Source organism: Lepidochelys kempii, chromosome 6 (genome assembly GCF_965140285.1).
Source record: "Lepidochelys kempii isolate rLepKem1 chromosome 6, rLepKem1.hap1, whole genome shotgun sequence".
NCBI classification, from domain to species: Eukaryota; Metazoa; Chordata; order Testudines; family Cheloniidae; genus Lepidochelys; species Lepidochelys kempii.
The window spans coordinates 103110722-103127088 of record NC_136385.1 but is presented as its reverse complement, the minus strand read 5'-3'; the positions used below and the strand labels follow the sequence as shown (position 1 = coordinate 103127088).

General features: G+C 41.7%; 1 protein-coding gene across 4 annotated transcripts in view; it reads left to right on the top strand.

Annotated features, from left to right (window-relative positions):
* The window catches only part of CCDC88C (coiled-coil and HOOK domain protein 88C), a 125980-nt gene extending 111557 nt beyond the window's left edge, over window positions 1–14423 (top strand). Inside the window, exons 25-31 of one of the 4 annotated variants that reach the window (XM_073349436.2) lie at window positions 790–1031; window positions 4822–5007; window positions 6876–6944; window positions 7831–7899; window positions 8960–9261; window positions 10424–10582; window positions 11981–14423. In XM_073349436.2, the coding sequence (XP_073205537.2) occupies window positions 790–1031; window positions 4822–5007; window positions 6876–6944; window positions 7831–7899; window positions 8960–9261; window positions 10424–10582; window positions 11981–12988 (2035 nt within the window). In that variant the 3' untranslated portion in view covers window positions 12989–14423. Of the gene's footprint in view, window positions 1–789; window positions 1032–2508; window positions 2945–4821; window positions 5008–6875; window positions 6945–7830; window positions 7900–8959; window positions 9262–10423; window positions 10640–11980 lie in introns of those variants that run through there. The other 3 variants (XM_073349434.2, XM_073349437.2, XM_073349438.2) reach the window with 3 other exon arrangements.
* Window positions 14424–16367: the final 1944 nt, after the last annotated feature.

Sequence of the window (16367 nt, the reverse complement as noted above, 5' to 3'; positions counted from 1 at the left end):
TTTGTGAAAGCCTCACAATATAATCTGTCAGTTTTTGTTTCAAATTCTGTGCTCGAATTCAAGCTAGGGTATCAGATCTGAGGACCTGCTAAGCAATGTATGGCCACTAATCTGGGCTGTCAGACTAGTGGGATGGTTTAATCAACAAAGCCACCTCTGTCTGTCTTTGGAACTGCATCTTCCCGTTGACACTGAATTGGCATCACAGACAATAGGACCCAAACAATGATTAAGCAGCAGCGCTGCTTCCAGAGCTGCTCTTTCAGTGAGGGATAAGCAGTCCAAACAGAGGAATAGGCCTTTTAAAAAAAATCAATGAAAGAACAAAACCGTGTGAACCCCAGCATAAACGTCTGACACGCCCAGTGCACTGGACAATCCATACTAATGGTTAGAAGCCTTGATTTCACAACTTTTCAGCCTATTCATGTAGCAAGGCCTCCCACCCTATTAAAATGTTTCATGTGGGTCCACACATATGGTTTTGCTTCTAACCGTGGGACAGTCCCCTTATTCAGATCACTAGCTCTGGAGAAATATTTCCCTTGACTGACACTGACCTCGAAGGAGGAGAACCAGCCACTTTCATTTTGTGAAATCATTCCCTGACCACGTGTTTGATGATAAGATTTCCACATCTCACACCCTGGGGACCCTGCACCCTGCCTTAATTCTCAGCATAATTTAAAAGTCGGGGGGAGAGGGGAAGCTGTGGTGCAGTTCTAGATTTCAAGGAAAAAATGTTCAAGTATTTTATGATCTTCCCTTATCAAAATGTTCCTCTAACAGGAAAAACCACTGGATTGGAGCCAGAGCTTTAGTCAAACTGATCAAGCCAAAGAAAGAGGCTACAAGGGAGCGATTGATATCATCAGTGGAGAGTCCTCAATGGCACTCTGACTCCACAGAGACCGCATCATCTCCATCTGCTTCTCAGATATTCAAGCATCAGCAGGAGAGTCTGGATAACACCTCTCTGGGGTCAAACTCTATGGAAGAGAAAGTGAGCCACAATGGAGCTTCAAACAAAGGTATATGTCTGGCTTAGAGAGGTAGTTAATGAAATAGAAGTCATACACTAGGCATTTTATTTGCTGGGAAGGCCTTAAGAGGCATGATTCTTACATAATATATTATGTCACCATGAGTTATACCCTTTTAATATTAAACCAGTATTTATATTTATTAGTTTTCCTTATCTGTGACTTGTTTTTCAGTTTTACATTTTCCCTGCATATGTTGCATGTTACTTAATAAGATGATGGACAAAATTAAGTTAGCTTGCAAAAAGAAAATGAAGTCCATCTGTGAAACTATGTAATTCACTAGCCTTTTCTGTTGTTAAAGTTGTTGGTGTGGTATTGTCTGGCACCAGCAGAGGGCACTCTCAGAAAATAAATGCAAGAAGAATAAAATAATTTTAATTTCTAATAAATGCCTATTATTTGTGGAGACAATGGAGTGTTTCCATTTGTAGTCGGTTTAAAAGTTTCCTAATGCAAAGTTATAACAAGTAATTTCTGTGATGTTGCAAGAATGTGATATAAAAGGAATATAATTTTGTGCGTGTATATTTAGTGTAGTGTGTTGTTTCTGTGTGCAGTTGGGAGAATTATTTTGTACAAGAATCAAATGTTCCCAATAATGCAGAATTTTAATGGAAAGCCCCACAAAATTAATGAATTATTAGCTTTGCAAAAAAAACCCTCCAACCTTCACTGCTGCTACTGAGATCGCTCAGATCTGCCTCCATTTAACTTTTTGTCCTCTAAGAATATTTTTCAAGGAACAACTTGAATGGTCTCAAGAACTTACACTCATGGTTTCATGCTGGGTGTGAGGGAAGAATGGAGGGCTCCATTATTACAAATGGCAATTTAGAAAAGTCTTTAATTGTTTTAATTCCTCTTTCCCCTCATCCCCCACCCCAGTTCTGCATGGTCTGTGATCAATGTACAATGAAAAGGCATATTTAAAATCATCTGTATCTTAGCCATGTGTAATTCCAGAAAATGTGAAATGTGATCTGTGTGCATCCAAAGCTCCTACTGACCTAAAGGAGAGTTTGGGATGAGCAAGAAATGCAGAGTCAGGCCCCTTCAGAGTTCCAGGGACTCCATGAAGTCCTCTAAGGACTTCACTGTTACTACTGATTTTACATGGAAGGTGCTCAGATACTGCAGTGGTGGAAAGCTGTATATGTTACCACTAAGTAATGTTTCGATGCACATGAATTATATCAAGTGTATATATAATATGTTATAATACATTTTATTATCACAGATGACATTATTGGCAGTTCTAGATAGAGGTTGCTCATGTGTACTCTATTAACTAATTATGAATCTGATTCCCTAAACATTATTTAGTCATAGTTTAGTCTTTTTCATGTTTCACTGGATTGTGTTGTCACTTAGCTGTTTTAAGACATTTTAGTTATATTTTTATTTTTTTGTTCACTATTTTTCTTCTTCTTCTTTTTGGAATACCTGGGTGATAACAATTTAGCTGCTCAACGCAAAAAGATTGCCTTTTTGAGAAGCAAAAGCAAGGACAAAGAAAAGCCTCCTAAGTCTCCATCGAATCATCAGTCTCTCACTAATCGTCTGCGGTTCTGGTCTTCTTCCGACATCCCATCCTCTCCTAATGAACCTCTTTCTTTCTCGGAAATGGGAGATTTCTAACACTTTGTCTTTATTTTCATATATTTCTCAAGTTTAAAACAAAAAACCCACATGCTTAAATGAACACACACATTGGTACAAACACTCAGCATGTCCTTAAAATAAACTAAATACAAGCACAGATTAGTTGAATGTGGACTTAATTTTTTCAGTAGAAGATGAATCATTATTGCACACTATGGATCATTTCTTCAATGCAGTATACTTTTAGGGGACCTTATGACATACAGTATGCGTATGTATACTGGCTGTGGTGCACATTATAAGTAAGTGAAGTTGCTGTGGGCTTCATTGTCTTCTTGCAATTACAGACTTGCATCATGTCCAGTTGAAATGTGGAAATTGCTTTTGCTATGCTTCCTACAATGTATTATCCCTTCTAAAATACGAAGCTAATATATAAGCACACTCAAACCTTGGAGATTTTTCCAGTGCTCTGTGCAGCTAAATTTAAGATTGCCAACTTATTAAAATTTCTCTATGCTTTCAGGCAGTCTAGATCTAGAGATATAGTGGCACTCATTAGCAATGCTACTCTCCAGATGTCTAAACAGCCATTTTTAGAAGTTTTATACGTTTGGTTGTAAAAATTCATCTTGAATGAAAGTTGGGGGGTAAGATCTGAGCCTCTGAGCATTTGGTTTTTGAGAGTGATTTTATGTCACAAAAGGTGATTTGATCTCTTTTAGTTGCCCAAACTCCTTACCGTCTAGTAGTCATTGCTATTTGGTGGCTTGTGAAATGAACTCAAGGTCACAATCCACTTCCTGTTGGAAAGTGTCCATTATCACAGTTGGTGCCCTTGTGGTCATCCTCAGCAGAAACTCCCCTTTCTCTCCCAGAGGTGATTCCTCCATATCAGAGCTGAACACACTGGCACAGCAGCATAGAGAAGTTTGCACTGTCGCTACCTGCTCTTTGGATTAATAGAGAGCATCAGTCTCCAGGGCTATTAATTCAGCATCTTTGAAGGGCACTAAATTAATTTTTCAAAGGCAATTTGAAATATTGACTTGCTTGGCAAGTTTTAGCCCATAACAATTTTTATGGCTGTGCTATAAACTTCTAAAATGTGGGAGAGAATAAAAATGGTGTAGACTTCATGCTGTGGAAGCACACACAGACTGTACCTCTGCTATAAAAGACATTTTTTTCTGAGAGAAACTTTCAGAAACAGCATAACCCAATAGTACCCTCGTCCACCTTCTCTAATACATTTGTGTTGCTGCCCTGTGCCTTTGAACTAACCAGTTTTGTTTCGTCCCTGCCAGCTGTTTATTCTGACCACCTTGCTCTGCTTTGTTTTCAGTATCTAATTACCATTAATTAACCTCAGAAAAATTTAGGAAACCAGAATCTTGCTTCTCATCAAGGCTGTTTTCTAAAATGAAGGCTTTAAATTTCGCTCTGTTTTATTTGAGCCTTAAAATAGGTATTAGCTGTGTTAATTGGGGTTTTTTAATACATTCCACCTCATCATTGGAAAAAAGACTTTCTGTCCACCTAGGTGTGTTTAATATTTTAGCAGGCAGTATTTGCTGTTAACCAAAAATCCTGTTTAAGAAATCAGTGCATTGAAGGAGGAGAGTTTAAGCGCTCCGGAGAGTCTGAGCTCTTCTCACAGCAGAATTCTGTATGGACAGAGAGAATATCTTTGCATGAATCCTGTTAGGTGATTTTAAAATCAGGAACCTTTGTTTTGAATATGGCTTTGACTCGTCAATATATCGAAGCTTTATTCCCTTTTATTACTGAAGCAAGTGCTTATAAAATGTACCTTAAGGCATTTCATATCCCACTTATTTGTTCTGCTTTCATGTCTTTGCTCCCGTGTCTATCCTCTTCCTTTCACAATATGTGTTGCATGTATAAAAACAACCTTCCTACTGACACTAAATTAACCCTTGTCACTCCAAAGCTTCCTAGTGAGCAGACATAGGATTACAAAACTGGTTACAGAAATCTCTTCCCCAAGAGTGAACTGGTTCCTGAAAAGCTTGCAAAACTAGCGCCTCTATTGTGCATTTGTGTGTGTGCCTGCTTGTTATGTCTATGAAAGTGGATAGACAGATACATGTTTGACTGTGTTGTCCTCTGTTGCCTCATTTATCTCTCTCTCTCTTTCTCCCCTGCTCAGCATTAATGGATCTAAAACCAAACCGAATTTCCCAACGTGGAGGCAGCAATGATAATGTTGAAAATTCAGCAGACTCTGCCACTAAGCACTGCATGGAGCTGGGTTCCAGAACTTACTCTACCTCAGCCATCCATGTGACCACTTCAAGTTCTGCTCCCACTTCCAGGCACCAAAGCAAACCCAAAGGTGCGTGGTGCAAGCTTGCATTTAGCCTATCTACAGCTAGTCCAACTCCCAGTACTTGGAGCCCCACTTCACTGTAACGTGACCTCCCATCATAACAGATACTGCAAGGTACATAATAGGCCTTCTACAATTACAGAAGCTCAGCACATGCTATAACTAGAGCCCTGCAAATCCATGGATATCCACTTCATATTCGCGGATATCCGCATCCCCGGATGCAGATACCCACAGACGATTTTTGTGGATAGTGGATCGGATGCAGATACAGCCACGCAGGGCTCTACTCATTGGTGTCCCATGTTATCCAGATTGGGCAGCCCTGGGGGCACAGTGCACTTGGGGCCAGTGGCCAGTGGCTGGGATTGGGCGGCAGGCTGGAGCCGGAGCCGGGGCTGTCCAGCACCCGCTCGCCACACCGCTTCCTGTCCAGCAGCTCGGGTCCCTCCAGCAGTGCCAGCGTCCCCACCATGGCTCGTCCTGGCAGCACTGGCTGCGCTCCTGGCCCACCAGCTGCTGGACAGCGGAGCCCGCCCCCAGCCACAGGGATTGGAGGAGGTGGGGCCCCAGCGCCTCACCTCTTCGCCCCACTGTGATGCAACACACACTGCTGCTGCCATCCCTTGCAAGTCCCCAGGAGCAGCACACAATGCGACACCCCTTTCCCCATGCCCCCGCACCATCCCTTCTCCTCAAGACCCCGGCCCTGCACCGCCCCTTACCCCCAGTCTCCACCTTTGTGCCGCCTCTTCCCTGCAAGACCCCACCCCCCGCTCGCTCATCTCCGGTCCTTCCCCCACCCTCCCCATCGCTAGCCGTTGCAAGATGGCTTGCTGCTGCGGGTGCGAATGTGGATACACATAAAAGACGGCTAGCGGATGGGTTGGATGCATGTTGATTCTGGTGGATGAGGATCCACGTTTTTATATCCGTGCAGGGCTCTAGCTGTAACACAGTGGTCCCCTTGATAAGTTATAGGTAGGGCCCTATCAAATTCTCAGCCATGGAAAACGCGTTACGGACCATGAAATCTGGTCTTTGTGTGCTTTTACCCTATACTGTACAGATTTCATGGGATAGACCAGCATTTCTCAAATTGCGGGTCCTGACCTAAAAGAGAGTTGCAGGGGGATCGCAAGGTTATTTTATTGCCACCCTTACTTCTGGGCTGCCTTCAGAGCTGGGCAGCCAGAGAGCGGCGACTGTTGGCGGGTGGCCAGCTCTGAAGGCAGTAGCCCGCCAGCAGTAGCACAGAAGGAAGGGGGGCAATACCGTGCCATGCCACCCTTACTTCTGCCCTGCTGCTGGTGGCGGCGTTGCCTTCAGAACTGGGGTCCTGGCCAGCAGCCGCCGCTCTCCAGCTGCCCAGCTCTGAAGGCAGCACAACCGTCAGCTACAGCACAGAAGTAAGGCTAGCGGTACCGCAACCCCCCTACAATAATCTTGAAAGTGCCCGTCCCATCCCCTCCAACTTCTTTTTTGGTCAGGATCCCTACAGTTACAACACCAGGAAATTTCAGATTTAAATAGCTAAAATCATGAAATCCTATGGCTGTGAAATTGACCAAAATGGACTGTGACTAAAATGGACTAGTGACAAAATGGACTAGTTCTAGGGCTTCTTTACACCAGCAAAGCTACCATGTGGGAGGTCACATTACAACGCACTAGTCTTTCCCTCCAACTCAACTTGACTGTGGGCCCATTGATTCAAAATGGTGGCCAAAGAGATGGATATTTCTCCCATGTAACCTTTATAAAGTCATTCAACAGGCTTTACCACTTATACTGTAATGGTCTGTTCAAGGCAAATCTTTGGGATTGACCTTTCTAAACTTAATGTTACCTACTAAATCTTATATTCTTTCCAGGATATAATTCAGAGGATAATCTTTGTGACCAATCCCTTGAGGTAGAGTTTTCAAGAAACAGACAACATGGTAAGTTTATGGAATGTAAGATTACACTAACCCTCTATATTGGGGCCTGCTTCATAATGTCGAAACAAACCCCCATAGGCCATTATAGTTAAACTCGGATTATAAAATGATGTGAAATTGTTTATTAGTAATTTCTTTAGGGTTTTAGATCCAAATGTTTTATTTATATCTTAAGATTTAAAAAAAAAATTCATTATTTCCCAACGAAACTTATAAAAAAAAAAAGAAGAAATTCCTAATCAAGACAAACTGACCTGCCTCAGCAGCAGCATGTTCAGTGCATGCACTGATTTTTAAGATCAATATTTACATATAACAGGGAGGGAAGGAATCAGCAATAGTAGATTTCTTCGGGGGTGGTAGCAACAGCTCTGGGTAATAAGTCCCTTCCTGGAGGACTTTGAATTTGCAAGCTGGTTAACAGCACTAAAAATTCACTAGCTCGCCTCTAAAAAGGATCTTGAAAATAGAGGAGAAGAAAGAGAAAACGTTTTAAATAAAAATGCATGTTTCATAGTTGGACCAATAAAAACTACCTTAGTATATCAAACATAACATCACATTAGCCCTTTTCATCATTAAAATTTCTCTTTGTGGCAAACATAATTACTGTAGAAGCGAACTGAAGAATACATTTCTCTGCACAAAATGGTAGTAAGAAAATGAGATGTTCTTAAACACCTGAAAAAGGAAGAATAGGGTTGATTTGTGTTGTGTCCAGGTTCTCACTTGATGTACATCACATTCTGGTAAAATTTTCAAATGTACCAAAGTCGTATTTTCAAAAGTCACTTAGGCATTTAGCATCCAAAGTCTCACTGAAAATCAATGGAACTTGTTGACCTTGTTATGTGCTCATGAACTTAATATTCCTGTTTCTTTACAGTTTCCAAGCCAAATAGTTTAGAGAACAGTCAAAATGCATCCAGCAATAGTTCACCTCTCAACTTGAAAGGTAAGATATTTTCAGAGCTGAGGTGCCCTCTGCCGAACAGGAAATGAAATTGAATTGCATGCAAAGCATTTTCTTTTCTTTCCAGTTGGGCTTGAACAAATAACATGGTTTTGTAATCTGAGCAGGGGCCTGGCTACCCCAGAGACTTGAAACAATGCTAGCAAGAATAATTTTTTAAAGTGTGAACATGACTAACATGGCCTGAATTCTAGGACAGAGAGAGACCAATTCTTCTGCCATATCACAGGCATCATTTTGGGGTATTCTGATGGATGAAAGTCCAGACTTAAACTCTGTCTGTATACGCAAGCAGTTCTCCAGCATTCTCATTCTGTGCACAACTTCATAAGATAAACATGCCCTCTAAGTTGCTAGAGTTCTGTCTATTGACAAGGATAAACCTATTAGGCTAAACGTGGTGAAGCCACTTTTTGCTGCCTCACTGGCAAATTCTGGCTCTCAAGTTGGCACAAAGCCAGGGCTAGGAGGCTCTTTTAGTGCCACAGAGCTGACACGGAGGCTCAGCTGTCATCCCTGCTGCTAGCAAAGAGCCTGGCCATAGGAAGGGATGTGGCCAGGATGCTACCACACTGTACCAACCCCCTGGTGGCAGTTTCAACTCCCTAGGACCATTAGCAACCAGCATAATTTAGAGGAGCGTCAAGGCTGCTGTACCTTGTATTTGAGGACTGGCCCTGCACACAACAGCCCTGAGATCAAGATAGTGCAAAGCTGACTTTTGTTGTGTGCTCTTCTGTTGTGGCTCAGAATCTGGCTCATGAAGTAGAACTTCTTACTCCTGTTCTGAGGGCAAGTACCTCGGCTCATTTAACTGGATTCCTTTTTGAAGCTTTGGAATATATACTGTTCCTGGTATTCTGAATCTTTGATTTCATATGGTTTTGGGGAGGAGGAAATGACGATTGTAAAGTCCAATTTTAGTTGACATATTCAGCATGGAAAAGGAACTGAATCATACATACTTATGGAGTAGGGAGTTGACATTCTGCTAAAATAGAGGAAAATAAGTGTTTTTAATGCTGCTTATTCCCCTCCTCAGGTTCTTCAGATCATATCCATGGCAGATCTGAGAGCCTCAGCAGTGAAGATATGGTGCCAAGTAGAGACACACCTGCCTTGCCCAGAGACAGCTACATCTGTCATTCCACTTCTGCCATCTTAAGCTCTAACAACAGACAAGACCCCTCCCTTCACAGGAATGGCTCAATCTCTTACGACATACCTCAGAGGAGTAACCCAACCCAATCCTATGCTGGCAGGCAGCGATCTGCTTCTCCTGGCAATGACATGGTGACTTTGGAAGAGTTTCTGGAAGAGACCAACAAGTTATCCCCACCGAGTGTACGTAAAATAAAACTATAGCTATCTCAGGTGACATGAAAATATTCCAAGCTGATCTGACAGGGAGGGGACAAAATAAGAAATACAGTGAGATTCTCACTACTGACTGTGAGACTCATGAGAGAGGAAAGGTGGGTGAGGTATTATCTTTTGTTGGACCAACTTCTGTTGGTGAGAGAAAGAGAAGCCTTCGAGCTACACAAAGCTCATTGTGAGCTATGAATTTTGGAAATCAGCATTTAAGCGAACATCCCCCCCCTCAAAAAAAAAAACCTAAGGATAATACATCACAAATATCCTCTTAGTTTATTTTTATATTTGTAGCTAGAACTAGTGAAATAATTCATTGCAAGTGATATTTGTTGGAATATTGGTATTTTTTTCATCTATTAATTCTTTGTGATTAAACTTTCCCATTATTCCACCAGCTCTAAGTTTAGGTGAGTTTTAATTATTTGTGAGCTAGTAACTGTTCTGTGCAGTATTCTACAGAATTAAATTTTAATCATCTGAACCTTTGATACAGTTCTTGGCTGCTAAAACTCTGCCAAAAACTGAAGCTTGATGAGCATCATTAATTGAATGATAAAGTGAGCATCTTAAAGAAGGTCTGCTCTATTTAAAAAAATCCTCATGATCCAATTTTTTCAGGGGGATTTTATTAAGGATTTGGGGGAGGGAAGTCTCTGTTCCCCTGGATTGTGTTATCTGTTTCTATGAACCATGTGGTACTGTTGTGCTGTTGGTGAAATCAATCCTACAGTATTTCACTATGCTCTTAAAGATGTTTTATAGGAAATAATATGCATTTGTTTGTAAATGTCTTGTATCGCTTAGTGATGGTGCATATCAGTCTTGTGAAATGTCGCAATACAAAACATGTTGATGTCTTCAGACCAAATTCACTGCTGGCATAAGTGAGTGAAAGTTAATGGTACATCAACAGCCCAGTAGCATTACTGATGTCATCAGAGTCCCACCCTCTTATGACATCAGCGAATTTTGGTCCTCAATGTTTAAGACAAACGTTTTAAAATGTACCCTAGTCCCTTGTTCTAAGTCCCCTAGGTGTAAATTAGTTGAATGCAAAACACTCGTTGTCTGTAACCATGTGATTCATGTCTCCATTTTCATTCTTTCTGTCATCCTTGTTCCTTTTCAGCGGCGACACATCTTAAATGAGACCGAAATTATCTCATTGCACCAATTTCTGTTAGAAGCTGATGCACTGTACCCCTCCTGCCATTTCCCATCTCATTCCCTCCATCAGGAACCTTCGCGTTCAGTCGAACCAGTCCTCAGTCATTCGTGTTGTGACAGTGTGAGCCACAGAACTGGCAGGGGGAGTAGGAGAGCAACTTCGCTGTATATCCCCAGGGTATCATTGCTATCACTGTGCAGTTAACGGCTCACCCCCTCACTCCAGCCTGCAAGCATGTTAACGCCTATGGAAGCTTGTTTTAATGTTTCATCACCACTTTAGTTTAAAAACTAAAGTAGCCAAATTACTCATATTAACGATTCCTAAAGTATTTCTAGTGTTGAGCATGAGCCCCTATTTGGTGGGAGGATTGTAATAGCACAATATGGTGGCCCTCTAATTTTAACATGCACAACAGAGATTTAGACTAACATAAAAAATAACCCAGACTCTTAGCATTTGATTGAACCTGGAATGCTTCTGACACAGTATGGAATTATGAGCTGCTGTTTTATAACTATTACTTTTTACTATGAGCAAAATGGGTTTTGCTACTGGAAGTAACCTTCTCTGTAAACGCTAGTGAAATGAAAAGCTATATTAAACCATGACGTACCACCCCAGAGAAGAGCAAAGAAATGAAATACATCAGGTTGTTTCAGCACATTCTTTTTATAACTAACATGCCCATTAACTGTTCACAGCATGCCTTGTACTAATACCTCAACAGCAGTTGATAATGTCATCCGTATGTTTTGCATGAGTCCATCTCCATTAAGTATTTATTGTACATTTTATTTTATGGCCAGGTTAATTATTTGCCTTCAGAATATTGCACATTAATTTCTGGATGATCAATCATTCATCTATTGTACATACAGCATCTAATATGTGCAGTATGTTGGCCTTGGTCCAAAAAAACCCAAGCCCAATGAAATTGCCCTATAGTAGGCTGCTAGCACATGTCCACTCAGAGTAATCACATGTTGTTTCACTAATATTGGAACAAGGTGTTGTCCGTAACAGCCTGCGTTCTAGAAATGACAAACGCTCAATCACTGATGTGCACTAAATTGCCCGATACTAAATGAAGCAAAAGAGCTGCAGCCCAGGGTGCTATCAAGATGAATTTCTTTAACTGGTGACAATTAAACTGGCAAATAAGGCTGTTACAATCTAATTTTAGTCATCATGTAACTCATTGATCTGCATTTAGATATTCTTTCCTCCAGTGCCCTCAGCTATAGGCACGAAATAAGTGGTTTTATATAAGATGTTGAGGGTCCCTCAAAAGTTGACACTGACACACCAATTAGTGCATAAAGCGCTTTGAAGGTGAGGCATGTTGTACGTAGTGCCATGTGCTCTCTCTCATACATTTACTTTCTGTTCATCCCTGGGTTGCTTGATGTGTGGAATTATGTTGTGACATCCTTGAGAGAAAAATTGCTCACTGAACGCATTTTCCTTATAACAGTGTTGCCTTTAATGTGCCATGTGTGTATTTTCTCCCCGTAGGACACTTCCAGTAGCAGAGATGACTTGCTGAGTGATTATTTTAAAAAAGCAAATGAACCCCCTCCTGTTGGGAACCAGCTGGGTCAGCCAGGTAGAAAGGAGACAGCTAAGATGCCTACCAGCTATGTGTCACCAACTATAAAAATGACCATTGCCAGTGAAGAGGGGAGAGTGGCTAAACCTGGACACTATGTCAAACCCAACCTTAGACCAGCTGAATCTGAGCTGCTGGCAAACTCCACAGGATCTCTTAAACTTCCTCCCACACTACCACATCAGCCACTCAATGGGCTGAGGCAGATGGCACAACCGCAGCAGACCAGTACGATGAGCCAGAGGAATGCCTCACTGAGCAGAGCGTTTAGTCTGGCCTCTGCAGACCTCCTGAGAGCCACAGGCCCCGAGACATACAGACAGGAGAGCCCTCAAAAGCTGGGTGCAGATGTGCGTGCTGGCAAAGACTCTGGCAGTCAGACCTTGCAGCTCTCTGTGCCCCCAGGCTCTCATGCTACCGTACGAGACAGGCCACAGTCTGCAAAGGCAGCGTGCACCTTGCAAGGTGTCGATTCCCGTTGTCGGCAGCTTGACGTGAGACGTCTTTCTCTGGCACCTCCAAAGGAGGAGAGGCCTCTTTCTTTTCATCAGTCTTCCGCCGCTGCCAACAGTGTGCAGCAGCAGGAACGAGCGAGTACAGTGCCTGGGCAACACTATCCACCCACACAATATACACCGGCTAAAGTCAAATCCAAGCCAGCCCCACGCTCCGGGGAAGTGGCCACCGTGACTCCTGTCAGAGCTGCCTCTAGTAACACTGAGGGCGATGTTACCCGAGGGCAAAGTCAGAGTGATGCCCTCATTATCAAATGCCAGAGTAGGTCACCAGAAGACCACACTGGTGCAGGGGGAATAGAGGAATCCAACAGAGGGGGCAGCTCCAGGAGCACTCCTGGATCTCCAGATCCCCATGGGGACCAGCAGACTGTCTGGTATGAGTATGGATGTGTGTAATTCGTTGATTCTCTTGGTAACGTGTTTTAAGCTAGTGACATTTGGGTGGAATTTGGTAGTGGCGTTTGTCTAGACACTGTGGCAGGTCTTAAAAGGCATTACCTGCACCTCATTTTCTAGTTTGTCTAAATGCCTTCCAGCCATTGGTTTTTAATGAAACAAAGGACATTTTCACGGTTAAAACAAAGACCTGAACAGCCAAACCAGGGCCTTTCCTTTCACACTATAGTGCCTAAAACAAAGTGGACCTCTTATAGACTCCCACAAAACACTTTCGGCCTAATTTTCAGAAGTGCTGAGCACCCGCAAATCCAGCTGAAGACAAGGGGAGGATCTGTGAGGGCTCACCACTCTCTGACAATTGGTCACCCCATCTCCCTATCTTCATACTGCCCTCCCCCCATGTTCCCCCAGATTCTGCATTAAAGAAACATTCATGGGTCATATTTAACTGTGTTGAATTCAGCCCTAATTTTGAAAAATGGCTTAAGATAGCAGAAAAGATCATGTAAAATCCAAACTCCTCCCTGGGGAAAAGAACCAGACGCTTGCAGTAGCTTAAAGAAAAGCTGAAGGGCAAAAGTGTATGGCTTTGCAGTGGGTCTAAGTAAAAGCAATTATGTTTGTAACAGCTGCATTTTATAAATAGGAGGACTAGCATTAAAGAGTCCCATGTTAACCGTTCACATTGGGAACTGTTTGAACACAAAGAGGTCAGTGTACTTGCCTCACTGCCTGCACTACACGCACAGTTCAGCAGATCCTCAATTCTGAAAGCTAAGTGGTGCTGCCTTTTGACACTTGCTTTATCTTTTATACAAACACTGGAACTGATACAGCCTGTTCAGGGAGATGCCTGGTTTCAATGGCGTTGCAAAAATGGCATCCCATGTACAAAGGTGACTTGTACACATGTAAATGAAAAGTTAAATCATTGTACAGGAGTGCTGTGTAAACTGTATTAATAAATGTGCTATCACTTCTTGCATCCTCATGTGCATGATTGCCCATGTCCTAAGTAATATACAGGAATCTCTCCTATATGATGAAGTCTTTGTTTCTGTCTTAAAGAACTTGTTCAGTGTAGAAACCAAAATAATGTTATATACATGAGAAAGAAATCTACTTTTAAAAATCTATTTATGCTCAAATAAAATTTCTCATATGTGTCTGTCAGGAGTTTCATCAGCTGCTTATGTATATATGATGAAATGTGTGTCTTTAATTCTATTTCGTTTTGTAAAGGTATTTTCCTTATGATAGACTAAATCCCTAAAGAATTTTAAGATTTTCCTTACACTGGTTCCGATTTAATATAGTAAAAGACATATGTAAGCAATTTTAAACTGATATTAGGTCAGCTAGGAATGTTTTTGTTATATAGTATGTAGCAATCACATTCTGAAAACTACAGGATTGTTTATAATAAAAGATTAAAAAATAATTGGTGAGATATATTTTTTCCTTTAGAAAATCCCAGATTCACAGAGATGGGGCTAGATCTGAGTCTGGGAGATTTGTGTAAATTTATTTTAATACTGAAAAGTATTCACAAACAATATAGTCACACTTCTCTGTACAATATTTCCATATTAGCTTTATCATAAATTGATATTGTTTAGACTGTAATCTCCTTAATGAGGGCTTCAGGGCAACAAATTGTGAATTAAATGACAGGCATGCCTTCGTAGGATCAGGCACTTAGATGTAAGCATTTCTGAGCAGAGATCATTTTAAACAACACCAAGCACAATTGTTGATATTTAACAGGTATGAATTTACATAACACTTTTCATGCATCAATCTCAAAGCACCTTACAAACGTGGATAAACATTATCTCCAAACTGAGGAACTGGTAAAGTGACTTGCAACATTCCCTGCTATTTCAGTCTAGAGGCATTTCCAAAAAGGCATGTCTTTATCTACTGCATTCTCCTCTTTTAAAAATCCTTCATCCAAGAGTTTGCTTGGATATATTCACTGACCTCCAGGTTAAACTACTAAAGAGTTAGAACCCTATCTGCGAGATTACAGTCATTGTAGCAGCTCTGATTTGATGAGGACACACGAGTTTCATCACAGCCTTGATCTCTTCAACTTGAAAAACAATGTTTCTAATTATTTATTAAACTGGCATGTGAGGTGTTTTTAATCCCTATTTGTCTTATTTAAACTTATACTGCCTCTATCTCATATCTAAGTGCATCACATAACTTTAAAAACGCAAATTGTAACAGTGACTAGATCTTAAAGTGGTCTTAAAAACCAAAGCCACTGTGAGCCTAATATCCTGTGCTGTAGCACTCAAACTATCAAGAGAATTAACATTAGAGAGTGAGTAGGCAAAGGTGAGTGCTCTGTTATAGGGACGTTATACAGCAGTCTGTTCAATGTATACATCATTATCACTTGATCTTTAATAGACTTGGTGGCTATAAAATCTTTGCTCCAAGTATATCAGACCACTCATTTTCTATTCAGTGTGAGTACTTGGAACATTTCGCTCCCTCTGAAAAGGCCTTTGAGACAGGGAATCCCCTGCCTCAATACAATAGAATTCCCTCGGGATGCAGTGGAATCCCCAACATTTGACAAATTTTAAAATAGGCTAGATAAGCTGATTTCCTAATACAAACTAATGGAAAAAGTACTAGGAAGAACAGTCTCTAGTGCTGACAGGGATGTGAACCAGGTGATTTAATAGATCCATCCTTGCTTTAATTTCCATAGTACCACTATCTATGAGTCAGCAGTGTGCCCTTGTTGAGTCAGCAGTGTGCCCTTGTTGCCAAGAAGGCCAATGGCATTTTGGGATGTATAAGTAGGGGCATAGCGAGCAGATCGAGGGACGTGATCATTCCCCTCTATTCGACATTGGTGAGGCCTCATCTGGAGTACTGTGTCCAGTTTTGGGCCCCACACTTCAAGAAGGATGTGGATAAATTGGAGAGAGTCCAGCGAAGGGCAACAAAAATGATTAGGGGACTGGAACACATGAGTTATAAGGAGAGGCTGAGGGAGCTGGGATTGTTTAGCCTGCAGAAGAGAAGAATGAGGGGGGATTTGATAGCTGCTTTCAACTACCTGAAAGGGGGTTCCAAAGAGGATGGCTCTAGACTGTTCTCAATGGTAGCAGATGACAGAACGAGGAGTAATGGTCTCAAGTTGCAGTGGGGGAGGTTTAGATTGGATATTAGGAAAAACTTTTTCACTAAGAGGGTGGTGAAACACTGGAATGCGTTACCTAGGGAGGTGGTAGAATCTCCTTCCTTAGAGGTTTTTAAGGTCAGGCTTGACAAAGCCCTGGCTGGGATGATTTAACTGGGAATTGGTCCTGCTTTGAGCAGGGGGTTGGACTAGATGACCTTCTGGGGTCCC